Source organism: Catharus ustulatus, chromosome 27, assembly GCF_009819885.2.
Source record: "Catharus ustulatus isolate bCatUst1 chromosome 27, bCatUst1.pri.v2, whole genome shotgun sequence".
Taxonomy (NCBI): Eukaryota; Metazoa; Chordata; class Aves; order Passeriformes; family Turdidae; genus Catharus; species Catharus ustulatus.
In genome coordinates, this window is record NC_046247.1 from 144541 (window position 1) to 154885 (window position 10345).

General features: G+C 58.2%; 1 protein-coding gene across 17 annotated transcripts in view; it reads left to right on the plus strand.

Annotated features, from left to right (window-relative positions):
* ANK1 (ankyrin 1) overlaps positions 1–10345 on the plus strand; it is a 55235-nt gene extending 44890 nt beyond the window's left edge. For 5 of the 17 annotated variants that reach the window (XM_033081053.2, XM_033081054.2, XM_033081051.2 and 2 more), the window contains 10 exons: positions 206–280; positions 747–878; positions 1078–1224; positions 1756–1764; positions 2891–3443; positions 4137–4395; positions 5574–5657; positions 5889–6056; positions 6362–6483; positions 8135–10345. In XM_033081053.2, coding sequence (XP_032936944.1) covers positions 206–280; positions 747–878; positions 1078–1224; positions 1756–1764; positions 2891–3443; positions 4137–4395; positions 5574–5657; positions 5889–6056; positions 6362–6460 — 1526 coding nt within the window. In that variant the 3' untranslated portion in view covers positions 6461–6483; positions 8135–10345. The other 12 variants (XM_033081059.2, XM_033081056.2, XM_033081052.2 and 9 more) reach the window with 7 other exon arrangements.

Below are 10345 nucleotides of genomic sequence, written 5' to 3' on the forward strand. Positions count from 1 at the left end.
GGGGTGCCCAAGCCAGTGGAAAGCTGGGATAATCCTGTCGTAGTTGCACTCACAGCAACTTCCCTTTCCCTGAAGGTTTCCATGGTCCTGCCTGGAGGGCAGTGCTGTGCCTCCAGGCCTGTGTGACCCCTGTGGCCAGCACCCCATTCCCCTCACCACTCTGGTGCCCTGTGCAGCTCAGCTGTGACTCTTTCTTCCCCTCCAGGCTCTCTGAGCAGCATGGACAAGGCAGACCAGAAGATGGTTGACATAGCAGAACAGCTGGGCCTCAGCTGGGCTGGTGAGTCCACACCTGACAGTTGTGAGGGTGCACAGCACTCCTTGGCAAGCTGACACCTAGGGAGGCTGGAGGTGTGCTGCCAGGTGGAGTGACTGCTTTGCACTGCACCCCTGCTGTGAGCACTCCAGGGCACTGAAGTGAACCTTCTCATGGCTGTGCACATATTCACACACGTGGGTACCAGGCTAGGGCTTTGTTATGAGTTGTACATATTGCTGCTGTTCATTGCAGCCACACATCCAATGGCAGAGCCCACACTTGTCAGCATGAGACCCTACTGCACTAGTCAAAGCCAGCCTGTGCAGAGGGGCTTCAACCCTGCCCCATCCCAGCTCCTGCCTGTTCTGCTGTGCTCAGTTGTATGTGACAGAGGTTCTCTGCAGTGGTCCTGGCTGAGCCCTTTGCAATGTCCCTAGGCTTGTGGTGGGCACCAGAGGGTGTGATACTGATGTGGTGTTTTCCCCAGAGCTGGCACGTGAGCTGCAGTTTGGAGTGGATGACATCAACAGAATACGTGTGGAGAACCCCAACTCCCTTCTGGAGCAGAGCATAGCCTTACTCAACCTCTGGGCCAGCCGTGAGGGCAAGAATGTCAAGAGTGAGTAGTTGTGGTGCCCTTTTACAGGCACACAGGTGGCAGGGTTAGCTACCCAGAGCAGTGTGTGCATCTTCAAGGATCACTGGCTTTACAGTGGTGGTTCATGCATATCTGCCTTCCCTGCTCACCTGGAGGCTGTTTGGGGCATGGCTGTGTCTCCCCAAGTGATTAGTTTGCTGACACCACCTTCCCCCTGCAGTTGAGAACCTGTACACGGCACTGAGGAACATCGACCGGGGTGAAATTGTCAACATGCTGGAGGGCTCTGGTCGGCAGAGCCGCAGCCTGAAGGGAAGCTGGCGCTACACGGAGAGAGACTACTCCCTCTCACCGTCCCAGATGAATGGTGAGCCCCAGCTTCAGACAGGAAATGCAGGAGGGCCTTGGGGGCACAATCTGTGCAGAGGTTGGGGCTGGTGTCTTGCCTGATTGCGCCCACTGAGAACTGAGTGGGCACAAGGCATTGCTGACACATGTGGCCTCTTCACTGGGGCTTATGCTGCAGAAAGCCTGGCTCTGCCATACTGCTTTCTCAGAAACTCTCCAGGTGGGACTGACCTGTGTTCCTTATCCCAGTGTGCCACTGAGAGGTGTCTCTGGCTGTGCAAGCTGGTCAGTGGCCAGGGAGCTCACTGAGTCTTGGATGTACAGCTGTGGTGGTGGTCCTGGGCTGGGTCCCAGGCAGAGTATGCCTGGATGTGGGAACACAGCCAGAGTCAGCTGTGGCATACGCTGCTGGGGAGCTGGCACATCAGACAGGGGCAGGGCTTTGTGCTGCTACAGCCCTGCACTGTGGCTCTGCCCCTGCAGTGCTGGCTCATCGCTCTCTCCCTCTCTGTCTCTCCCCTTGTTCTGTTTTCTCAAACATGCCACCTAGTGCTGCCAGGTGCGGGCACTCCTGTGGGTCACTTCTTTTCACCTTTCTCCTCTGAGCTCATCCTGGCCTCTCCTTCTCTCATCTTCCACTGCCTGTCTCCACTGTCTCCACCTCAGCTAAGCCCTCTGGGAGCCGCATCCTACTCCAGTGACTGCATGTCATCAGGGACTACCCCTCTTACAGCTGTCATGCTTGCAGGCAGCCATCCCAGGCATCCCAGCATCTCCTCCTGCACAGCCCCACGCTCCTTCCCTCGCTGGCACTGCACTGCATGCCCTGGCCAGGCACCTGGGTGCCCATGGGTGAGGTGCCCTTTCTGTGCCGAGGGTCCCAGCTGTACCCTGTGCCTTGGCTGTGGCTGACATTCCCCGGCTGCCAGGGGAGCAGAACAGGTTCACTGCTGATCTCCAGGGGTGAAAAAATGGCTCAAAGCTGAGAAAGGCTGAGCAAAGCCATCTGCATGGGTGGGAGTGCCTGGCTTGGTTGTAGACACGTATGGATGTGCCTGAGCTGTGCACATGGCCCTGGGCAATGGGACAGAACAATGGCTTGTAGCCCTGGAGACACCAACTAGGTTGTAAGGCTCTGGCTGCCTTCTGCAGGGTCTTGGGGTTGCATGGCATGTTCTGGGACCATCCTTCTCTGCTCATGGTACTTCCAACTTGCTCCTCTGTGCTGTGGAGAGTGTTTGGCTTTGAGAGTTGGTGCCTGCCAGACTTTGCTACTTGAACTCCAGGCTGACTGCCAGCCAGCTGATGCTGGATGGGGGCTGTGGGCAGGGACCAGGGGTCTGGTAGACCAGGGTAGCAAAGAGGGCACTGTGTGCTGCAGTGTAGATGGAGAATTGTGTGAACACCAGGCTAGTCCTCCTCACAGGAAGGAGGCAGCCCCAGGACCTGCCCAAACCAGCCCCAGGACTTGAAGGGAGGCATGGCAGCATTTGCAGGGACCATGTGAAAGCAGTCACTGCTGTGTGCACAGCCCTGCTCAGGCTGGCCACAGGGGGCTGTGACCAGCATGACCATTGCTGTCCTTGGGGCAGTCATCCTCCCAGAAGCTGTTTTCCTTTTGCCCTACTGTGCTTGTGTGTGCGTGAGATGGCTGCTGGACATGATGCCTCTGTCTGCCCATATAGGTTACGCTTCACTGCAGGACGAGCTGCTGTCCCCTGCCTCCCTGCATTACACACTGCCATCCCCGCTACGTGCCGACCAGTACTGGAATGAGGTGGCCATCATGGATGCTATCCCCATGGCTGCCACTGAGCAGGATGCCCTGATGGAGATGTCCGACATGCAGGTGTGGTCCTCGGGGCTCACCCCCTCACTGGTGACTGCTGAGGACTCCTCTCTGGAGTGCAGCAAGGCTGAGGACTCGGATGCCACAAGTGAAGGCCGGTTCCCAGGGCAACTTCTAGCAGATGCTCATGGCCCAGACCACATGGGCTCTATGGACCTGGTTGAGGATGACACAGTGGACTCAGATGCCATGAATGGCCTGATTGACCTTCTAGAGCAGGAGGAGGGGCAGAGGCCAGAGGGGAAGATGCCATCTGGTGATCATCAACCAGGGACTGGGGAGCAGGACCCGGAGAGTGAAGTCTCTTTTGTTTCAGTTCAGCAGAAGGTGCAAGCCAGAATCATGACATCACCTACCTTTAGCCATGCTGTGGAGAAGAGTGCAGACAGGTACTGCAGCCTGGGGCACCAGGGTGACCGTGGTAGGGGAGCACAACTGCTTTGCCAGCTACTGCCCTGTGCTGGGCCAGCTGCAATAATCTCCCTGCTTTGCTTGCTTCCCTGCTGGTCTCCAGTTCTGGAGCCCAGGCATCTGCAGTACCTAGAACAATGGTTTGAGTGCCTCACACCTTTCTGGCAATGCTCTGGAGGGCTTCTTGCAGAGCACCTGGAAGAGACCCCAGTCAGCCAGGCCCTGCATGTAGGTTGTACTTATGAGAGCTAACCCTAACCTGGGCTGCCTCCTTCACATTCCCAGTGGCACTGGACCCATGAGGTCCCTGGCAGCACCCAGAAATGCTCCACAGCATTAGACCACATTAGAGCTAGACCACACTAGACCATGAGAGCACAGCATGCTCTTGCCTCAGACCCTGGCAGCCAAGCCATGAGGCTGTGGGATGGGCAGGGAGCATGGCATAGAGGTGGCCTGTGCCTTTTGTGCATCTGTGTTTTGTGCTGCTTCTGCCGGGCGCCCAGCAGCGCCATGAGCTGGGGAGTGGAGCCAGCACCTGCGGGGTGCAGGCTGCGCCGGTGTGCCTGCCGGAGCTCGGCTGGTGCTCAGGGCGCAGCACTCCATGCAAAGCTGACTGCCTCTCTCTCTCTGTCTCTCTCTCCCTATCCCTGTCCCTCTCTGGTGCCCAGGCTGAGGGACTGGAATGCAGAAGGCTCCTTTATCTCCTGCCTACAGGACCTGACAGCGGGCTCCTGGCAGGAGGGAGTCACCCGAAGGCTGCTCCCAACGCACACCACAGCCTCCGGGGCACAGGGCCAGGAGCAAGAGCAGGTCCTGATGCCAGCCACGGAGCTGATGCGGGTCAGCTCTGCGGAGGACAGCGACTGGCAGCCTCAGCACCCCACAGGTGGCTGGCAGGAGGAGGCCGACAGCCGCTTCTTTGGGCAGGTGAGGGTAGAAGCAGGAGACTCAGCCCTGCAGGAAGTGGTGACCCTATGGACAACCTTTTCTGGAGTCTGCTTCAAGGCCAGTCAGGCAGACTAGGTGCTAGCTCCTCGACTCTTCTGGCATACTTCCTGCCCCTTGGGGTGCCCCTCAGCCCAGAATAGCCTTCTGTGCTTGATACCTGAGCTCTTGCTCTCCATTTATAACCCAGTCACCCTCCCAAAGTTGTTCCTTATTGAGTATCTGCCCTGGCTGCCAGTCCAACAGCCTGCTGGAGCCAGAAATAGAATTGGTCTAGGGGCCAGGCTGGGTGGAGGGCTTGATGCCACGGTCACACAGAGCCAGCAGGTACAAGGTGAGGGCAAGCACCTTTCCCCAGCGAGGGCATGCACAGCCATCCCGGCAGCCCGGCCGTGCTCGGAGGTGGCTGCTCAGCTCTGGCGTGTGCGTCTCCTGAGTCACGCGTGATTCCAGTGACAGCCCGAACCCTGGCTTTTGCCCAGGGCTTCATGTGTCCTGTGACAGAGGAGCGCACGCAGTCAGGAGGACGGGCTGCTGGGCAGGCTGACCGAGCAGAGGGACAGCGCTGTCCTGCGGGTGCCAGGGGCTGCGCTGGCCACATGACTTTGAGCGAAGCAGTTCGTGCAGAGGCCGCCCCACCTGCCCGCTCCCTTCTCGCAGAGCTGCGCTGACACAGCCGGGCACAGCCTGCGGAGCCGCCGGGCATGGCTGGGCTCTGACCGCGGCTCCGAGCCGCGCTCACGGGCGGCTCTGCGTGCCCAGGCACGATGTGGGCTTTCCTGGCCCAGCTGCTGATCGCCCTGGTGCTGCTGGCCTTCTTCCTGGTCAGCTGCCAGAACGTCATGCACATCGTCAGGGGCTCTGTCCGCTTCCTGCTCAAACACGCCCATCGTGAGCTGGACAAGGAGCTCGGGGAGAGCCCGGGGCTGGCGGATGACGAGGAGGCTCTCTCGGCCAGAGTCGTCCGCCGGCGCGTCCTCCTCAAGGTAACGAGCGGGGAGCTGAGAGCGGCCCCGGGGCAGGACGCCGAGGAAGGCAGGGAAGGGTCAGGGCAGGGCGGGACACGGAGCCGAGGGGTACATGCCAGGTGTGTTGTTCTACCTGCAAAACATCTCCCCTCACCGCCCTCGCATGCCCTGATGTCGCTCCTGTTCCTGCAGGGGAATGAAGCCCTTCATCTCCCTGGAGAGCAGGTGACTGAGGAGCAGTTCACCGATGATCAAGGCAATATCATCACCAAGAAGGTGAGTGGTCGGCGGCAAGGACAGGCAGCCTTTCTCTTGTCCCCTCCACCCCTGTAGCCCGGGCCCATGTAGGGCATTCGCGTCCCGCTGTTTCGGGTTACAGGCACGGCACCTCTCCAGCTCATGGGGCAGAGGCTGCACACCACGTGCAGTGCAGGACCAGGCTGCGTGAGGAGGGAGTCCTGGTGCCCTGGGGCTAGCTGTGACACCCAGCTCTGTGCATCTCCACAGATTATCCGGAAGGTGGTGCGTCAGCTGGGCCCTGGCGACATGGGTGACAGGCAGGAACAGGAGGAGCTGATTCTGGAGGGCTCCCTGCAGGAGCCCCAAGACCTGGAGGCTGAGGATGATCACTTCATGAAATACTCCATCCTGCACCGGGATGGTCTGGGCGCCAAGGTACAGTGTGGCTCATAGCCCTGCCTTGCAGGCAGCCTGCCTGGGCCAGCACCCAGGGTTCTCGGGGCTTCAGCAGGACTCTCAGGCTCTGGGACAATGTCACCCTCTGTCCTTTCTTCTGTCCTGAACTCCTCTCCTGTTTCCCCTCTGAGACTTCCAGGGGCAAATCTTGCCCACTGCACCATTCTTTTGCTTGATGTTTTCTGCCTGCCAACTGACTCTACCTTTCCCTCTCCTGTCCTCTTCTCTGTGTCTGTCTATTCACCTGGGTGATGTCCTGCTTCCTGCCCCTGCGGCTTCCTCAGGAGGAGGTGCGAGTGCGTGTCCCGAAACCAGAGGTCTCTGGGGGCAGGATGGGGGCTCAGATAGTGAAACGAGCCAGCCTGAAAAGGGGGAAGCAGTGACCCCTCAAATGGCCTCTTTTGAGGTAACCCTGCCTTTGCTCTTCCTTCTGTCCTGGCTCTCCATGCTGCTGCCTACACTGAGCTGCTGGTCATGCACATTCTCCTGGGGGAAGTGTGGCAGGGCTGTGCCCGACTCCGGCCTGCAGAGAGGGTTTGCTGTGCTGCAGCAAAAGACTGAGGGTGGGCATCAGTGTACCCCTGCTGATAACCTGCTCCTGGGTGCTGTGGGCACAGGTCTGCAGCGATGCTCCAGCCAGCTGTGTGCACAGCACCCCACTGCAGCCATAGTGCCAAGGGCTGCTGCTGCTGTGACAGCATCCTGGCTGCTCAGGGTCATGGTCCCCAGTGACAGTGAGTTGTTACTCCTGGTTATTCTGGGATGGTCTTCGTCCAAAGCCATTCCAGGGGCTAGATTGCATTTGCATGGGGTCTGAGCAGAACTAACCTCTTCATGCGTGAGCACTAACTGTGCAGCCTTGTGGCAGATGAGACCAGCCCTTGGAGCTGGTGCCTTGGTGTTCCCCTTCCCAAGGGAGGCAGCTGGGCACTGGCAGAGCTGTGGATCAGATGAAGGGTGTCCCGGTTCTGTGGGGCCGTGGCCTGCTGGTTCTGCTCACAGCACTGATCTGGGAGATGCAGCTGCTGCCTCTGTCAGCTGTATACAGCAAAGCATTGAGGTCTGCTGAAGCCAGGATGGGGACAGGCCTTGGCAGGACGCTGCTGGGGAATTTTGGGGCAGAAGGGATGCAGGAGTGGCGGGTGCAGGAATGTGACACCTGAAGGGGCTGACAACAGGGCACCCTGTTGACCTAGGACATTTCTTCCATTGACCCCAGAATGGCCCCTTGTGCATTCCCTGATCCCCCTGCCTTCTCTGTAGAGTGTGACTAGACCAGGTTGAAGGCAGGGTGCTTGGCACAGCACACTTGAGCCTGGCGGCATCATTTTTTTCTCTGCACACTCACTGCTGGGCTGACAGTGCAGCACTGGGGGAAGCTGTTGCATGTGTGCTCCCCGGCTGCCCAGCACTGCCTCCTGGTAGGAGGCTGCTGAGCAGGGCCAGTTGGTCCTCTGCACTCCCTCCACTCTAGTTTATGCTTGTGGGCACATGTTGACGCAGACTCTGTCCCCATCTGCCTGCCCCACTCACCAAACAGTCCCTGGCTCTGCCTCTCTCTGGGGCACCACTCCTGTTGCTTTGCTTTTACAGTTTTTCATGGTGTGAAAGTGGCCCAGGGTGTTCACTGGGGAAGGTCTTCCTCGTTGCTGGGAGAGTGGGGTGCAGTCAGTCACCCTAGGTGAGGTGGGGGGCTCAAGGCTGGCCTCCTCCATCCCAGAACCTGGAGCAGCTGTCACAGCTCCTTCCCAGTGCCACGTTGCAGTTGGTGCAGCTCAGCTGCTGCTTGCTGCTCTCTGCAGATGAGGCAGCACCATCAATACCATCGATGTCATTGCTCCTAGTTCCAGGCCTGCGACTTAGTGGTGCTCTGTCACTGTCTGACACCCCCCAAAACTTGTGTTATGGTTGCTTGGCAGCATGGATGCATGTCAGACAAGCACAGGGTACAGAAGGGACTTCCCAGCTATGTTCCTGGGTGCCCCCACCATTTATCCTGGATGTGCCACCATGAATTCCTGGTAACCCCATTTCTGTGTCTCTCTGTGTCTCTCCAGGATCGCACCTCAACACCAAAACACTGAACTTCACACACGTTCTGACACATACCTGAGAAGAGAGGCGAGGAGAGCAGAGAGTGGAGGGGAGCAGGGCTGGCTGTACATGTTTCTATAGGCTAGTGGCATGATTTCTGTATGAGACATACTTACCGTCCTATCCGCATGACTGACTGACTGCAAGACGCATGAGCTACAGTACTTAAACCTGATGAGGGGCCTCCATCCCTGCCCCGCTGCTGCCAGGAGCCCAGAGACAGCACCACACACCAGGGGCGTGCTCTCAGCTCCTTTGGGAGGCAAGAGCTGGAGTAGAAGAAAATGAGAGGGAAAGAGATTCCACCTCCGTGTGATTGTGTGTGTAGATGCATCCCCACGTCCGTGCTCCAGCTGCAAGAGGAAAGCTGGGACAGCATGGCGCTGCTCAGCACAGAAGGAGACATGCTTGGCCCCCCCGCAAATGCTTGTGCTGCCTCTGCTGGACTTGCTTCTCATCCCTCCCTGTGAGTGTTGGGTTTTGGGGAGGGCAGCAGTGGCCAGAGGGTGCAAGGGGAGGCTGCAGGGAGCACAGCTGCACTGGGCGGAGGGACTGGTGCAGGGCTGCCCTTCCTCTCCCCAGCACATGCAAAGTCTCCCACCAGGGCAGAGCTCTGGGCTGAGCACTGAGCTCGTTGCTTATGTTGAAAGTGTAAACTGTACAGCAATCAGCCTTGTGTATATGAACCAATAAATACTATGCAAACCCCTAGGGACACTCTAGCAGTATGTACAAAGCACTAACAGCTCTGCTCTCAAATACCTCTTCAGGCTGCAGGATGGGCAAAGCCTTTGGAATATGTGAGCAGCTCTGGTGAATGGAGCAGGAAGGCTGTAGGAGTGAGAGGGCAGCAGCCCACCCCTGTCCTGTGCCCCTCTGCCTGAGCCTGGCCTCTTCCTGGCCTGAAGAGCGGGGGCTAGAGGTGCAGTCCCATGGTCCAGCCCCAGTTCGTGTTGGCTCCAGCTGGGTTGAAGCTGTAGGCCTGCGTTGAGGTGCTTGGGGCCCAGGGAGGATGTGCAGTGAGAGAGAGCAGTGGGTGCTTGTGCCTCACATGGGGCTGTGCCTAGCTCTAGTCAGCACAATATCTGCTCAGGAGATGAGTCAGGAGCTAGCAATAGTCAACAACTGTGCAATATGCACCCCAGGCAAGGGCTTTGCAGGGACCCTGGCCTCCCTGCGAGGGGGGTTATAGCCCTGGATACTCACCCTCCCGGGACCAATCCCAGAGACATGGGGCTGCTGCCCCAGCGGCTGCATTTTCTCCAGGTGGAATCTGCTGTGGCAGCAGCCTGAGCCTCAGAGCGGCTGCTCCAGCAGGAGAGCAGTGCTGGGCAGAGCTGCCCAGGCAGCTCAGAGTTGGGCAGTAGATTGAGCCTGTTGTAATAACTGACCCCAGGAGCACAGGTGGAACTTGGTCCCAGGTCCCTGACCTTGTCCTTTACCTAACTGATACGGGGACCTGGCGTTCGTAGCACAGTGATGTGGTGACCCCCTGCTCTTTCTCCTGGAAGTGGCCGTGGACCTGCTTTGCAGAGTCTGAGTTTGTTCTCTGTGGCCAGGTGCAGAACAAGCGCACCTCCAGCTTCAGGCCATATGATGGTGGCCTTGGCAGGGCAGCCCTGCCTTTCAGTGGATGCACGTCTGCTGGGAGAGCCCCTGGCTGCCCTGTGGCTGAGAAGCCTTGCTGCAGCGAAGCAACTGACCCAGCTTAGCCTCGGAGAGCAAAGCAGTCCCCTCCCCACCCCAAAGTTGAGCCATATAGGCACAGACTCTCCATCCATCACCCTTGCTGCGTACAATAATCTCCCTAGACCCACTGCAACAGCTGACTCTGTAGCATCACCCTAGAGTTGTGTGTGGGTCCAGTGCTTTGGCCTTGTGTATGCCGTAGGGAATGTGCTGTGCTGCAACCGTGCCAGGCACCTGCAGTGACATTGCTTCGCGCTCAGATTGCTTGTAGGGCTGGTAGGGGGAGGCTGCACCCAACATTGAGCCTAGAGAATGCTGCAGTCTGCACACTAGAAGCTTTTTAGAAGTTTTAAAAATGACTTTTATTTTCTTTTTTTAATTGTTATGGAAACAAGCCTTTTGGATCTCCCTGTCTTAGGCCCTGATGTATAGATCATTTCCCTGTACACCAGCTATGAATTAATAAATAAATCAACACAAACAGC